The following is a 17670-nucleotide window of genomic DNA, read 5'->3' as shown; positions in this document are numbered from 1 at the left end:
CCCTAATGGCATCAGAAAGATATCAATTTCTTCCTCACTAGAGTTGGAGGTTGATGTATATAGGTCTTTATAAAACTCTTGGAATGTATCATTAATATCTTTAGATGCCGTCAAAGTATCACCTGTTGCCGATCTAATAGCTAGGACGATGGATACTGATTCTGTCTGTTTTATACACCTTGTCAGAAGCTAACTAGCTTTCTCCCCTGATTCAAATTGCTTTTGTCTTGCCCTGAAAAGCCAAAATTCTACTTTCTGGGATAATATTAGACTGTATTGATACTTCATCCGTGTTAGTTCTCTCAAATCTTTGGATGACATCTGCTTCAATTTTGTCTCAATCTCTTTGATTTTATTTTCTAAGTTTGTAATTTTCTGACTATTCTGTTCTTTTATATAAGAAGTATGTTGAATAGTATATCCCCTCAAAACTGCCTTTAGGGCTTCCCAGTTAATCCCTGCCGAGGAGGCCGTAGGTGTATTTATCTAAATACTCCTTGATTTGTTGTCTAGTAGCTTGCCCAAACATTGAATCTGGTAACAAGGATGAATTAAATCTCCATCTATGTGACTGCATTCTCTTATACCAAGCATGATCTGATATTATAATACTACCAATTGCACATTGAGACACAGACTGAATAAGTGACTTGGATATAAGGAAGAGTTCAGTCCTTCTGTATGTTTTATGAACTGCAGAAAAAAATGTGTAATCCCTGTCATTGGGATTCATAAGGCGCCAAACATCCATAAGCCCGAGGGTTTACACATTTTTTGCACAGTCACAGTGAGTTTTGAGGTTCTATATGACAACGTCTTACTACGGTCGATGATTGGATCCAGTACCAAATTAAAATCTTCCTCGAAGTATGATATCATAAGCTTCAACAGGGTGTAACTTTCCTTCAAGGTCAACAAAAAATCCTGCATCTTCTATATTAAGTGCATATATGTTTGCTAAAATAATATGTTGCTTCTGTACTTCTGCCAAAATAATAAGAATTCTCCCTGCTTCATCTTTAATCTGTTCCTCACATCTAAACTGCAGCTGCCTATTGGTAAGTGTATTAACGCCCCTGCTCTTAGTTGGCCCTGCACTATAAAAAACATGATCTGTTTAAACCCCTCCCCCCCAGAGGCTTTACTGATTCCTCTGCTGATAAATGTGTTTCCTGTAGAAATACCACATCCCATTTTTGTCTTTTAAGCTTATTCATTACTTTTCTCCTTTTTATAGGATTCCCCAGTCCGTTAACTTTCCATGTGGTGAAACGTATCTGAATTAAGAGAAGTCATAGTTAGAACAAACAAACAAATACACTGCAATATTTTGACACTGACTCATAAACCCCCGTTTAAACTGAAAAGTAACAAAATGGCACGTAAAGCTCTCCCGCGCGCAACAGTGGCCACGGAACATGGCCAGGAGTCCCTTCCACAAAGGATTATGGTCCATGAAATGCCCAGACCAGTTTTATCTGCTCAGAAATGACGCTGGTGCAATTGTACAGTCAACACAGCACACTTAACAGCATGTCAGCCCTAGTGAGAATAAGGTTGCTTCAGTACAATATTATCCGGCAAGATTTAAAAACAATAACAAACACAACCCAACTCACATCTTACTCAATTTAACTAGCGTAGTTAAACTACCCCATCTCCTCAATAAATTTTCTTGCTTTACGTGGGCACTCAAAAAAAACTTGAAACTGTCCTAAGTCTCTATCCTTAGCTTGGCTGGGTAAAGCAGTGCAAAGCTCACATTCCGCCCCTGAAGCATCTTCTTACATTCTTTAAACTTTACTCGTTTTACTTGCATGGGTCTGGAGAAGTCTGGGAAGATCATAACATGATTGTTATCCCAGAAAAATGTGCCCTTGTCCCTCACCACTCACGGCACAAAATCTCGATTCTTTGACCTGAGGAACGTTGCGAGGATAGGCCGAGGCCTATCTCCGGTACTGGGTCTAGGGCCCAACATTCTATTTCAAACTTTTCCTCCTGATTGCGGACAAGCTCCAAGACTAGTTTATCCACGAAAGCGATGATATCCTGCCCCTCTTTTCCCTCTGGAATGCCGATGACGGTTCTCCATATCCTCCAGTTTGTCTGTTAGCTGGTCGGTATCTGCTTTGGTAGCCAATTGATTGACTTCTCGTTCCCTGTCCGCTGCTTCTAGATAGTCAACCTGCTTCTCGACATCTACAAGCCTGGTTATCAGCGATGACAGCTTTGACTCCACTAATAATATAGATTGGCCTATATCTTCAAAGCCTACCAGGTCATCCGAGATTTTTTTTCAAAGCCGCATATATGTCAGCCTCTGACTTGCCTCTTGTTGGTCTCCCTCAGACGATGGTCCTCTGCCATTTTGATCAGGGGCCGTCTGCCCGGAGCACTGCGACCTCAAATGCCTCTTAATATCTCTGGAAGCCTTCGTTTTAAGTTGTTTTGGCATCTTACACGACTGCAACAGTGATAAAATAAACTGTGAAAGCAAATTTTTAAAGGATAATTATATACCAGCGGCACAGAGCACTGTTCTAAGCAGCCGTCTCTGTCATTGCGTCACGTGATTCCTCAATTCACTGCTTTCTTTGCAAGATTGATAGAGTTGATCAGGCTCCCAAGATTTATGGGTTGTGGATAGGCTTTAAACTAAATAGCAAGGGGGTGGGTTCAATAGATTGGAGAAGTATGGATAAAGTAAAAGAGAAAAGTGTGGATAAAGATAAAGTAAAAGCAAAAGTTAAGGGTGGAGTGCAAAAAGCCAAGTGTGAAAGAGACAAAGATTAGTAGTTTTTAAAAGCACAGTGAGAGTAAGGGCACTTTATCTGAATGCCCATAGTATTCAAAACAAGGTCAGTGAACTTGTGGCACAAATCGGTAAAAAGGAGTATGATTTAGTGGCCATTATAGAAATGTGGTTGTAGGGTGGAGAGGATTGGGAATTAAATATCCAAGGATATCAGGTAATCCAAAAGGAAAGGCAGGAAAGTAAGGGAGGAGGGGAATTGTTCTTAATTAAGGATGAGATCAGGGCAATAGTGAGTGACAATATAAGACCTAAGGAACAGAATGTTGAATCCATCTGGGTAGAGATTAGGAATAGAGTAAAGGGAAAAAATCACTGGTGGGAGTTGTCCATCGGCCACCAAATAATAACAGTGGTACAGACAATAATCAGAGAAATGTCTGAGGCATGTAAGAATGGAACAGCAGTTATGATAGGGGACTTTAACTTGCACATAGATTGGGTGAATCAAGTTGGTCAAGGCAGTCTTGAGGAGGACTTCATAGAATGCATAGTGGTGGCTTTCTTGAACAGCATGTTACCGAACCTACATGGGAACTTGCTGTCTTGGATCTGGTCCTGTGTAATGAGACAGGTAAAATTAGCAATCTTGTAGTTAAGGATCCTCTTGGGAAGAGTGATTACAGTATCTCATACAAATGGAAGGTGCAATTGTTTGATCTAAAACCAGTGTATTATGTCTAAACAAGAGAGACTACAACAGAGTGAGGGAGGAGTTGGATAGGGTAAACTGGGAACACAGGCTATATGGTGGGATGGCTGAGGAATAGTGGAAGACTTTCAAAGATTTTTCATGATGCCCAACAAAAGCATATTCCAGTTAAAAGCAAGAACAGTAAGGGTGTGGAGAACCAGCCATGGATAACTAAGGAAATAAAGGAAGACATCAAACTAAAAGCTTATGCATACAAAGTCGCCAAGAGTAGTGGGAAACTGGAAGATTTGGAAAACTTTAAAAAGCAACAAAGAATCATTAAGTGAGCAATAAAAGGGAGGATAGATTATGAAAATCAACGAGCACAAAATATAAAAATGGATAGTAAAAGCTGTATCATTATATAAAGTGGAAAATGGTGGCTAAAGTGAATGTAGGTCTCTTGTAGGATGAAAAGAGGGAATTAATTTTGGGTAATGAGGAAATGGCCAAGGCTTTGAATGACTATTGTGTGTTGGTCTTCATGGTGGAGGGCATGCTCAACACACTGAAGAGAAAGGATGTGGATGTGATGGGAGGTGAGGACCTTGATACAATAGCTATCACTAAAGAGGTAGTGTTGAGCAAACTTGTGGGCCTGAAGATAGAAAAGTCCCCTGGTCCTGATGGAATGTATCCCAGGGTACTGAAAGAAATGGCAGAGGCTTTGCTGATAATTTATCAAAATTCTCTGGACTCTGGGCAGGTTCCGGAGCATTGGAAGAAGGTGAATGTCACACCATTGTTCAGAAAAAGGATGTGGGTATCAGGCAGGTAACTATAAACCAGTTAGTTTAAACACTGTAGTTGGGAAAATGCTTGAAGCTATCAAGAAATAGCAAGGCATCTGAAAAGAAATGGATCCATCGTGCAGATGCAGAATGGATTCAGCAAAGGCAGGTCCTCTTTGACAAACGTACTGGAGTTCTTTGAGGATATAACACGTACAGTTGATAGAGGGGAACATGTGAATGTTACTTAATTGGATTTCCAGAAGGCATTTGATAAGGTACCATGTGAAAGACTTATCCATAAGATAAGGATGCACAGAATTGGGGTTGATATATTAGCATGGATAGAGGATTGGTTAACCAATAGAAAGCCGAAAGCTGGGATACATGGGTGTTTCTCTGGTTGGCAATCAGTGGTGAACGGTGTCCTGCAGGGGTCAGTGCTGGGCCCGCAACTGTTCACGATATATATTAACGATCTCGAAGAGGGGACTGAGTGTAGTGTATCTAGTTTGCTGATGATATTAAATTGAGTGGAAAAGCAAATTTTGCGGACGATACAGAGAGTCTGCAGAGTGATATAGATAGGTTAACTAAGTGGGCAAGAGTTTGGCAGATCAGATTATTACTTAAATGGTAAAAGATTACAGTATTCTGCTGTGTAGAAGGACTTGTAGTGCTTGTACATGAATTGCAAAGGGTTGGTTTGTAGGTGCAGCAGACTATCAAGAAGGCATATGGAATGTTGGCCTTCATTGCTAGAGGGATTGAATTTAAGAGCAAGGAGGTTATGCTGCAACTATACAGGATACTGATGAGGCCGCACCTGGAGTACTGCGTGCAATTCTGGTTTCCTTACTTGAGGAAAGATATACTGGCTTTGGAGGTGGTGCAGAGGAGGTTCACCAATTGATTCCAGAGATGAGGGATTAAAACTATGAGAGGAGATTGAGTCACCTGGGACTGTACTTACTGGAATTCAGAAGAATGAGAGGAGATCTTATAGAAACGTAAAATTATGAAAGGGATATATAAAATGGAGGTAGGAAAGTTGCTTCCACTGGGAGGTGAGATGAGAACTAGGGGACATAGCCTCAGATTCAGGAGAGTAGATTTAGGACGGAGATAAAGAGGAACTACTTTTCCCAAAGAGTGGTGAATCTGTGGAATTCTCTGCCCAATATATTTAAGACAAGGTTGGATAGATTTTTGCATAGTAGGGGTTTTAAGGGCTATGGGGAAAGGGCAGGTAGGTGGAGATAATGGTCAGATCAGCCATGAGATTCTATTGAATGGCAGAGCAGGCTCGATTTGTCAGATGGCCTACTCCTGCTCCTATTTCTTGTGTTCTTGTGACCTTAGTACATTTAAGACTGCCAGCACTACCTTTGTTGTAATGTGGATATTGTCTATTTCTATTAATCCATTAGCTTTCATGAGCTTTTCAATGGAAAATATAGTGTCCTTAAGGGACTTACTTGATACCCTTAAGGGAATCCTTAAGGGACTTACTTGATACCTCCTGCCTATGCCTGACATCTTCTTTTGCCCATTACACTGCTTGCATCTGGTGATGTTCATGGCTTCCTTCATTGTGTCAGTGGCTTCCTCTTAGTTTTATCTATTGTCAGTCCTGCAGGTCTGGGTTGAGGACTCGGGAATATCACTACACTCAGATGGAGGATCTCTTTCCAAAAGAGTTTTGTTTTACCAGTCAGGGTTGTTAGCCCCGAGCTGAATCTGCGGACCACTCTTAGTCTGGCCTCTACCCTTTGACCTGTTTGCCATGGGCGACCCCATCAAGAGCCAAAGCATAAAGTCTGACTCCAGCCAACATAGCTCTCAAAGTCATTGAAGCACACATACCTTCAGATTACTACAAGGTTGTAGTTCTTGTGGAGGTATACTTGACATATGCTTCCTTTATTCCTGGCCAGTGTCTCAAATACCCTTGTCAGCTAGGGCACCAAAATCCTGTTCTTTCCCATTAACATGAATATGTTATCCTTGAGCTTTTCGTTCTCTCTTTTAAAAGCCTCACTTTTGCCAAATGTCCAGAAGATCACACACAGGAGCAGAATCGGGCCATTGTCTGTTCTGCCATTTGATCATGACTGATTTATTTTCATAGTTGGTTAAGTGTACTTTGGGATGTGTTTAATAAAAATACAGTAATTTGTAGATGTAATTTTAATTTCTCAGTACTGAAATTTAGTTTGATTATATGTACAGAGGAGCTGTTTTTGCCCTGACGACCGATGTTTTCAGCCTCAGTGAAATAAATGTTCATGTTTACAAACAGAACAGAACAGAAACAGGCTATTTGGCCTATTTGATCCATGCCAACCTGATCTCATACAATTTATCTGCATGTGGACCATATCCCTTCAAACCCGTCCTATCCCTGTGCTCATCTTTGGAAGTTACAATAGAACTGGCATCTCCTACTTCTACTGGCAACTTATTCTACACACATACCATCCTTTTAAATGAAGAAATTTCTTTTTGGACTCTCCATGACCCATGACTTCTAATTCTAGGCTTAACCCAATCTGGGGGTGGGAGGGAGCATGCATGCATTCACCCTGTTTATACCTCTCAATTTTTTTTTGTATCTGTGAGGTCTCCTCTTGTACTCCTGCACTCGAGGGAATAAATTCCTAACCTTATAATCTTTTCCTATAACTTGGGTTCTCAAGTCCTGGTAATGTCCTTGTAAATATTCTCTACACTCTTTCAAGCTTATTAATACCTTCCCTTTAGGTATGTACACAACTGTACACAATACTCTAGATCAGGCCTCTCCAACATCTTGTACAGTTTAACATAACATTCCAACTCACTGTCTTGATTTATGAAGATCAGTATGCTAAAAGCTCTACCTGTGATGCATTTTTAAGGAAATATGGATCTGTATTCCCAGATCTTTGCTCTGCTGAAACAGATTATTACCATTGCTGTTTTAGATTTACTGTTAATGCTACATTATGGCTGTTATCCAAAAATGTTAAACTATGTATTTGTGGCTATGGATTAATAACAAAAATGCTTTAATATTTAAGGTGATCAGAATTTCTTTGAGGGATAGTGGTTTTGGAGTTTGTAAATGCTGCTGTACAATTTGAATTTTATCAATGCATAATCCCCTTTCCCTTTAAAAATATTCTGTATCTATGATTGAATGAAGGCAGGTAGGATTTTTTTTTTGAAATTTCAAGATTTAAGCAATAGTGACTTGAAACTTTATATGTGCTTTAAGTTGGAATAATATTTCAACTTAATATTCTATATTGCTGATCTATATTTGAATTTGGAGGAACTTGCAAAAACTGTATTGATGTTACTTTTCCAGTGCATTAGATGCCTAAAACAAGTACTGAGATGCAGTGGAAAAGAATTGTCTTGCATACTGTTCATACAAATCATATTATTAGACAATAGTCTAACAGCTCCATCCCATCCCATAATTATTTCCTATTAAATTACCCTTCTTAAAAATACTACTTTAGGCATAATATGTCAAACTGTAAAATGTGAAAATTTAAATAGCTTGTGCTCCATTTTTGCTTGAAATATTTAGAATATGAATGATTTAAACTTTATACATTGCAATCCCTTTTTTGTGGATCAGCAGTATAGAATATTAAGTTGAAATTGTCACAACCATTTCAATTTGCATTAGTTACGTTCAATAGTGGGTGCATTGGTTCAGGAGAGAATACTAATTTTGGTTTGCTTAGCTGTTTAAATGAATTTGGAGAATCTTGAAAAAACTGTATTGATGTTACCTTATCAGTGCTTTTGATGCCTACCACAATTAGTCTGGGTTTCAGGCGCACATGAAAGAGCAAGGATCATTGCTGCCTGGTTGACTATGGTTTTGAAGTCTCAATCTTCAAATATCCTCTCCTCCTTCAACCAAAGGTTGTGCTAATTCATTAGTGGTAGTGAATTTCATTATCAAAGCTGGTCTTTGTTGAGATTAAGATGTGGATTATTTTGTTAGAGGTCAATTTGGTGCAGCAGGAACAGGCTGTATAAGGCTTTTGCATATTGAGTGTAAGGCCCGATCTCTTGTGCTCTTTGTTTTCCTATCTGACACCAGACTTCCAAGGCAAATGCTCTATTCCAAGCTATCATGGGAAGAGATTATCAGCTGGACAGAGGAAACAATTCATTGATGTATTCAAAGACACCTTAAAGAAATACAACCTCTCCTAGCAATTTTTGACTCATAACTGCTAAAAGTAGATTAGCAGAATTTTAAACAAGTTTCTCCAGAAGCTGGAAATCCAGAGCAACACACACAAAATGCTGGAAGAACTCTGCAGGTCAGGTAGTCTCTATGGAAAGGGATGAGCAGTTGGTGTTTTGGGCTGAGACCCTAAAGAGAGGACTGGAAAGGAAGGGGGAAGAAGCCAGAATATCTGGGGGTGGGAAGGGGAAGGAGTGCAAGCTAGAAGGTGATGGGTGAAGCCAGGTGGGTGGGGAAGGGGGTAATGAAGGAAAAAGCTGGGAGGTGATGGGTGGAAAAGGTAAAGGACTAGAGAAGAAGGAATCTAATAGGAGAGGAGAGTGGACCATGGGAGAAAGGGAAGGAAGAGGGTCACCATGGGGAGATGATAGGTAGGTAAGGGAGAGCCAGTGTAGGGATTTGGGGAGGAGGAAAAATAACCAGAATGAGGAATCAATGTTCATGCTGTCACGTTGGAGGCTACCTCGGTGCTCCTCCATCTTGAGATTGGCCTCATCGTGGCAAAAGACGAAGCCGCAGACCAACGTGTCAGAATGAGATTGGTGATAGAAAATAAAATGTTATGCCACCAGGAAGTCCTATTTTTTGCGGATAGAATGAAGGTGCTCAACAAAGCAGTCCTTCAAGCTACATCAAGTCTCACCAATGTAGAGGAGGTCACATCGGGAGCACTGGATGCGGTAGACAACCCCAGAAGATTGACAGGTGCAGTGTTGCCTCATCTTGAAGTTCTGTCTGAGACCCTGAATGGAGTTGAGAGAGGAGGTGAATTGGTAGCTGTAGTACTTCTTACAGGGATAAGTCCCAGAAGGGGGATTGGTAGGAAGGGATGAATAGTCAAAAGGGAATCATGGAGGGAGTGATCCCTGTGAAAAGTGGGTGGGGTGTGGGGGAGAGATTAAGATGTTTGATAGTAGAGTCCTGTTGAGGATGATGGAGGTTGCAGAGAGTGATGTATTGGATACAGAGGCTCATGGGCTGACAGGAACTCTCTGTATTAAGATGGCGGGAAGAATGGACGAGCGTGGATGTTTGGGAAATGGATAAGATGCAGTTGAGGGCAGTATCAATGGTTGTTAGTAGAATTTGGGATGGGATTAAGAACCTCCAAGGCCATGAATCAGGAACACACAAAAGGCTCTAAGTAGTAGATGGAACATAAACAGCCCATTGTCTGTTCCATCAGCTAACACTGGTTCTGTTTGATGGAAGAGTGTGCTGTTTACACATTGGTCTTATTCACCATCTCAGAACCCACAGAACTGAGCAGAAGCAACTCACCTTTGATCCCTAAAGACTTAGTGGGAAGAAGTATTGTAAAAGTTTAAACTACATTTATTATCAAAGTACATATACTATATACAACCTTGAGATTCATCTCTTTACAGGCAGTCACAAAACAAACCCATTACAATCAATTTAAAAAAACATTAAACCTCCAATGTGCAGAGGGAAAAAAAACAAATTGTGCAAATAATATGAGTAAGCAAATAACATTCAGAACTGAAGCTCACGTAAGTGAGTTCACAGCCATGAAGCTAGTCATCACTGCAGCCAATCCAGGAGCCCATTAGTGGCAGGCCACAGCCTCAGTTCAGCATAGAGACATGTAAACCTTGCTGAGCAGCAAGCTGAACACCAGCCCATCCCTCTTTCAGTCCCGACAACCTGAACTTCTCTATCTGGCCTGGTGCTTAAATTGACCAAACAGCAGGTTGTTCCTCGCTCTTGGTCGTGGGCCCTGCTGCCTCGAATCTGCCTTACCTTGGTATTGGCACTTTGAATCGCCTCCTTGTCCACTCCAGCAGTGGCCAAACATTGGCTCATTCCCCACTCTCAAACCTGGACCACCACCTGATTTGGCCCTTACATATAACGCTGCAACCATCCTGCACCTTCGAGCCTTCATTTTACACCACAAAAACGCCAGGTCATACAGGTGGTTCAAAAGCTCAATTCTGAAATGGAAGTTGCAAATTATTGATTGCAGTGATAGTCTCCAACAAAATGTGTAATTAATAAAGTAGTTAATATTTTTGCTTGCTGCCAGCAAATCGCCGCTGTGCTTCACTTAGCAGCATCTTACACTTGAATGAAATCTACAAAGGTAATTCCATTTCAATAATTTGACCTGAAGTGTTAGCCTATAAAATACCTGGAGATATATGAGAATTGTATCAAAACAATTCATGCCTTTGTTATAAATATGTTTGCAAAAATTTGAGACCAGTTTAATGCCTTTTTATTTTGTATACAGGGAGTAGCTCTTGAATTTAACATGATTTTTTTCCTTGATGAAGTCACTAAAACATGAAAGATCTATTTTATGTTATGTTGTTAAGTGTAGCTATGTTTGGCTATAGCTTCTCTCTTTTTCCCAAATAATGTCCAGTGTGAACTACTCAGATCTAAATTGCATGACCTTGTGCTACCCATTTTGAAGCTGATTCCCTTTGCTTTTCTTCTTTGTTAGATGTTATTTCCTGCTCCCATTCACACAGATTGTTTATCCTAGTTGATTATATTAAAGACTTGAATATGTAATATCACCTTTCTTTGTCCAGATGACATAATATAAGAAGTTAAAACCAATTAAAATTTTATATTTGATAAGCTTGATCTTGTGATTTTTGGCATTACATGGTGAACATTATAGAGCCACATAGCAACAGCACATTCATCCCCTGCTAAATTCATTTTCTTCAGTTTCATTAACTCCACTAAAATGCTACCACTCTCATAGGTCAGTTGGCTGCAAATTTTTTCCTATGTCAAATCAACTCATTTCTTGGGATGTGGGAGGAACCCAGAGCAGCTTGTGAGTTTGTACAAACAGCACTGGAAGTTGGGAATGCACAGTATTCCACCAGCAGTGCAGTTATGCTGGAGAGATTGAAGTGCAGATTGAAAAGAAACTTACAGAGAAAGGTTGCATTACTTGCTGTATATTCTGTTGAATTTAGAGACAGTTGGAAGATTAACTAAGGATTTATTACCTGGAATCCATTTAAAAAGTTACCTTTTAATTTTTCTTTTATTGATCCATATTGTGAGCCTTCGTTAAAATTCTTCTAACAATTCATATAGTTGATCTGTTGCAATATCTTAAACAAAACAAAATCATCAACCACAGAAGCCAGAAAAGATCTTTCAGTAACCCCATTCCTAAAGATTATTTTCTGTGGTTTCCCACATAAAATTATGCTAATGCTATACTGAAACTGTTCTTAGATTAGAGCTAAAATTATAAAGTTGTCCCAAAGTTAAATACTTACAAAAATATAAACAGTAATACCGTTAGGTATTTAATTTAGAAATTTGGTGTATTGCTTTCTTTCTGAAAAAATAATCTCAATTCATACATTCTGAAATGTAACTTTAGGCAAACCGCAAAGTTACATAAATCTGCTTGACATTTTGAAACAAATTCCTCAGAAATTCTGTTCATGATCACAAGCCATTACTTTGAAATTTCATCTATTTTATTTTGTGCCAATCTCATATCATGTGAGTGAAATAATAAGGTCCAGTTCTGAATACCTTGGTTGTCCAATTTAATCAGTGAAATTTTCAGACAGGTAGGATGACTGTAACTTTATCTGAAGAAATCAGAATTGTAATGCACGTTTTATAATCTGTTGACCTGTGATATGATAATCCAAGAAGTCATTGTGACTTATACTCCATATCAGAAATGGCAAAAAGAGAAGAACTGCTTATGAAATAAAAGACCAGATAATCAATTTTTAACTATTTGCTTGAATATCAGGAGAATTTTCCTGTTGCTCTTTAAATAGTGTCATCATCCACGTGAGGTCCTACGGGACCTTGTTTTAATGATGTAATGCTTGATTGGAAGAGAGTGCTACAGTTATCCCATTGTAGTACTCTAGGGTATTCAAGTTGTAGTGTGACTTGAAACTATAAGCCTTCTTAATTGGTCAGTTGGGTTACTCATGATCAATGGCCAACACCGTGTCAAATTCATTCAGTGATAAAGTACTCCTTAGCTATGCATAAAATCAACTGTGTGCAAGTATAAAACCTATTACATCATCAAATTATACACTGCAGGATAGAATTTTAAAAGCACAATGTCTGATACAGCATTTGAACCTATGTAGTTTCTTATGTTAATTTCAAAAATACTTAAACAAAAAGTCTGGAAATGAGATGTTTCTGAATGGTGAAACCAAACTGTTGCAGATACAATCTGAAGTTTAAAGCAAATAAACACTCTGAAAATAATTTGTTAGTTGAGCGGAGTCTGTGGAGGACATAGAAAATTAATTGACCTGAAATGTTGACTTTCCCTCAATCCACAGGTGCTGTCTTCAGTTGTTCAGCGTGTTCAGTTATACCTGCCATACACTGCCCTTTTTTTGGACTTGGTGTCTCTTAGTGCCTTTTATTATACTTCCAAAAGGATTGTCTTTGTTATGCTTTATATAAGTTAAAATGAACATAATTATAGATTTTTATGTCTTTGTCTACTTTTTAATAAGTTAAAATTTAATAAATTTCTAGTAAATTTTTGTGTAAACACCTTTTTTCACATCCCTTTTTTTATTTTGTAGGTTTTCTGTGCAGCTTGTTGCAGCCTGAAGTATAAGCTAAGTTACATGGATATGAAGGAGGCCCGAGTTTGTGTAACTTGCCATACTGTTCTAACACGTTGTAAGTTTGTTTTCCTTTATTTCTGGCCTATAGTGTGATTTTAAAAAATTTTATATAGAATAAAACATTGAAATAGACATGAACAAATTTTATCCTTTGTAAATGTTTTGGGACTTTAGTCTTCCAAGTGTTGAATTTCTTGTCTAAAAGTAGTATCTTGGGTTTGACAAATCTTTTTCCTTAAAATCATCAGAACTGGAGTTTTGCAGTTTTCCTTTGTTCAAATAAATTGTGGCTGATCTATACCTCAACTCCATTTTTTTTCTTTTGAAGCTGCACTTTTACCCAAGGTCCTTTCATAACAAAATTCTCAGAATTGAAGATTTCAATTAGCCTAATGTTCACAGCCTTTTGTAGGAGAGGATTTCAGGTTACTTCATGCGGAGGGCTTTCTAACTTAGCTGAATCACTGAGCTCTGTTAAGTTTGCTTTCCCATCCCAACTAAGCTTCATTTGGAGTAATGTGGACAATTCTGGGAAGCCCACTTAAAATATAAAGGGCCTGGAGTTCAGAGGAAATTTAACAGCTTATTGGCAAAATAGAGGGAATGCAGTTTTGAGGAATTGTTGGAAAAGGTGAGACTTGTACGCTGGACCAGAAGGTTCAGTAGTAATCCTTTTTTGACTGTTTTGAGAGTTATTGATGCAGAAAGAATAATCTGTTAGATTATAGATTTTCTTTTTGCCAGTGATTTCTGGATGTAAATAAAAAATAGGCTTTTTCTGTAGTTGTGATTTTAAACTCTTCACCTGAAGTAGTAGTTTCACAAGTAAATTCTGAAGGAAGTCAGACAACTATTAAATGTGGTACTTCTGGATTACAAAGTGTTACATGTATTTTTTTTCAGAGAATCAGTACAAACACAGTTGGTGCTAAAAGTTTCTTTATTTTCTTCAATCTACTTTATCAAATTTTTATCCTTTTGGAAACTGTCCTATTAAAAACAATTTTGTAAATTCTTAGGATTGCAAATTATTCCTATACAATCTGTCATTTACCATTATTGTTAAGTCTTTTACCATTATTCTTTAGGAAGCTGAAAGGACCCCATTGTTTCCCTCCACCAGAATGCCACAAATATGCTTTCAGGGTGCATGAATTTTGCTAGTGCCATTTTTCTCTTGTCTAACAACTAGGTAGGGTTTCTTTCTTGGCTCCATGACCCTGTTCCAAACTATCTTTATGAATCTTCCTTTTCCTTTGATTTCTTGTTGAAAGCCATTGAATAGTGTTAGTTAGACTTCATCCAAACCTTGATCTTTAAGGCACAGTGTAAAATCAACTCTTTTGTTCTAAATTGGCTGTTGCTTTAAGCATACTCATTTTGAAAGCAATTCTCATTCCAGAACCAATTCAAAGTTGATCATTTCTTGATGGTATAAACATGGAAGTATATACTGCATACAGTCTTGACAAGAACAACAATTGTGCTTGTACATTGGGGCTCACCATTATATAAAATGCAGCTGTAACGTGTTTGCATTTAAAGATGTGCACTGAGCTCAAGATAGACAGATAGACATACTTTATTGATCCTGAGGGAAATTGGGTTTCGTTACAGTCGCACCAACCAAGGATAGTGTAGAAATATAGCAATATAAAACCATAAATAATTAAATAAGTAAAATAATAAGTAAATTATGCCAAGTGGAAATAAGTCCAGGACCAGCCAATTGGCTCAGGGTGTCTGACACTCCGAGGGAGGAGTTGTAAAGTTTGATGGCCACAGGCAGGAATGACTTCCTGTGACGCTCAGTGTTGCATCTTGGTGGAATGAGTCTCTGGCTAAATGTACTCCTGTGCCTAACCAGTACATTATGGAGTGGATGGGAAACATTGTCCAAGACAGCATGCAATCTAGGGATTGCTAGGGAGCAGCAACCAGTTTGCGTGCCACCTTAACCATTAGCAAGACACTGGCTGTTCTTCCTCACCTCTGGTGACACTTCCTTGGTAATGCTGGTGTGGTGAATGAAACTTCTGTGGTTTGTGCAAGCAGGGGTCCCGGTGGTAGAAAGGCGGCATGTTATGATTGAATGCTGTCTTACTGATGTTCAAAAGAGTCAATTGATCATACCTGATGTGACTTTCAGCTTCTTGTAAGAGAAGTGCAGAAAGAAGTAGATAAGCAGAAAACTACAATGTCAATTTGAAGTACACAACACGGCTGCTGTACATGGCGCCATCTTGGAGGGCTTGAATAAACGGTAACCTTTTTTTCATGCCAAAACATTGTATGTTTTTTAATTTCAAGAACTAGTAGCAACTTTATAAATAAATTCAACTTGGGGAAACAGGTGTGTTTGTTTTAGTTCCCAAATGAAACAAACAAACAAACACACACGCACACACACACGATTGAGTATTTTTGTTTGTGTGTGTGTGTTTTTTTTTTAAAGTTAATACTTATAACTGTTTTGGTGTCATGAAGTTATTTAATTTTTTGGCTAAGTGGTAGTCACTGTCAAAAACACCTGTCAAGTTAACTTGATTAGAAGTTTCTCGTCCGTTGCAAAGATTTTAAGTAATTTAATTTGTGGATACGAATGAGGTTGCATAAGTTTGATTTCTAAGTGACCCTCTTCTTGAATAAGGCTATAAGACATTGGAGCAGAAATAGACCATTCAGCCCATCGAGTCTGCACTGCCATCATGACTGATTTACTATCTCAAACTCATTCTGCCTGCCTGCCTGTAACTTTTGACACCCTGACTAATCAAGAACCTATCAACCTCTGCTTTAAATACAGGTGTCCCCCGCTTTACGAATATTCACTTTACGCCACTTCGCTTTTACAAAAGACCTACATTAGTAACCTATTTTTGCATTTCAAAAAGGATTTTCACTTTTACGAAAATTTTTCCCATATAAATCAATGGTTCTTCACTTTGTGCCATTTTGGCTTAAGAAAGGGTTCATAGGAATGCTCTACCTTTGTAAAGAGAGGGACACCTTTATACTCAATGACTTTGCCACCACAGCCTACTGTGGCAATGAATTCCACAGATTCATTATCCTCTGGCTAAATAAATTTCTCTTCATTTATATTCTGAATGGATATTCCTCCATTTGGAGACTGTGCCCACCAGTCTGAGGCCCACCCACAATAGGAAGCATCCTTTCCATATTCACTCTATCTCGGCCTTTCAGTATTCAGTAGGTTTCAATGAGATCCCCCAGCAAGTACAGGCCCAGAGCCATCAATTGCTCATGCATTAATCTTTTCATTTCTGGAGTCATTCCTATGAGCTTCCTCTGGATTCTCTCAAATGCCAGCATATCTTTTATTAGATCTGGGGCCCAAAACTGCTCATCATATTCCATGTGCAATCTGAACAATGCAAAATAAAGCCTCTGCATTACATCCTTGCTCTTAATTTTTAGTCCACTTGAAATGAATACAACTTTGCAATTGCCTACCTCACCACTGGCTCAACCTGCAAAATAATCTTTGGGGAAATCTGCATGAAGACTCCCAAGTCCCCTTGTAGCTTTGTTTTTTGAATTTTATCCACGCTTTGAAAATAGTCTACACCTTTATTCCTTCTATCAAAGTCCATGACCATACAGTTCTCTGCACTGTATTTCATCTGACACTATTTTGCCCATTCTCCTGACTTGTCTCAGTCTTTCAGCAGACTCCCTGCTTCCCGTAGTATCTGCACCTCCACCTATCTTTGTATCTTCTACAAACTTAGCCTCTAGCCATCAGTTCCATCATCCAAATCACTGACATATTACGTGAAAACACCAACCCCTGTAGGATGCCATTATTCACCAACAGGCAACCAGAAAAGACACCCTTTATTCCCACTTTTTGCCTCCTGCCAGTCAGCCACTCTACAATCCATGCTGTTACCCTTCCTGTAATACCATGGGCTCTTATCTTGTTAAGTAGCCTCATAAGTGGCTCCTTCTCAAAGGCCTTCTGAAAATCCAAGTGTACAATATCCACTAATTCTCCTTTGTCCATCCTGATTATTATTTCCTCAAAGAATTCCAACAAATTTGTCTGGCAAGATTTCCCCTTAAGGAAATCATGCTGACTTTGACTTATTTTGTTATGTGCTTCCAAGTACCCCAAAGCATCATCCATAATAATACACTCCAAAATCTCCACAACCACTGCAGTCAGGCTAACTGCCTATAATTTCCTTTCTTCTGCCCCCATCCCATAAAGAGTGGAGTGACATTTGCAATTTTCCAGTCCTTTAGAACCATTCCAGAATCTGGTGATTCTTAAAAAATCAATACTAATCCCTCCACAGTCTCTTCAACTACCTCTTTTAGTATCCTGGGGTGTAATCCACCTGGTCCAGGTGACTTACCTGCCCTCAGATCTTTCAGCTTACATAGAAACATAGAAAACCTGCAGCACAATACAGACCCTTCGGCGCACAAAGTTGTGCCGAACATGTCCCTACCTTAGAAATTACTAGGCTTACCCGTAACCCTCTATTTTTCTAAGCTCCATGTACCTATCTAAAAGCCTCTTA

General features: G+C 38.9%; 1 protein-coding gene across 2 annotated transcripts in view; it reads left to right on the top strand.

The window, feature by feature from the left end:
- The window catches only part of zfyve9a (zinc finger, FYVE domain containing 9a), a 152671-nt gene that overhangs the window by 46223 nt on the left and 88778 nt on the right, over nt 1-17670 (top strand). For both annotated transcript variants that reach the window (XM_073063003.1, XM_073063004.1), the window contains one exon: nt 13073-13172. In XM_073063003.1, the coding sequence (XP_072919104.1) occupies nt 13073-13172 (100 nt within the window). The remainder of the gene's footprint in view (nt 1-13072; nt 13173-17670) is intronic.

This window comes from Hemitrygon akajei, chromosome 12 (assembly GCF_048418815.1).
Source record: "Hemitrygon akajei chromosome 12, sHemAka1.3, whole genome shotgun sequence".
In the NCBI taxonomy this organism is placed as follows: Eukaryota; Metazoa; Chordata; class Chondrichthyes; order Myliobatiformes; family Dasyatidae; genus Hemitrygon; species Hemitrygon akajei.
Note: the sequence above shows the minus strand (reverse complement) of the source record. Positions and strands in the feature narration are given on the sequence as shown.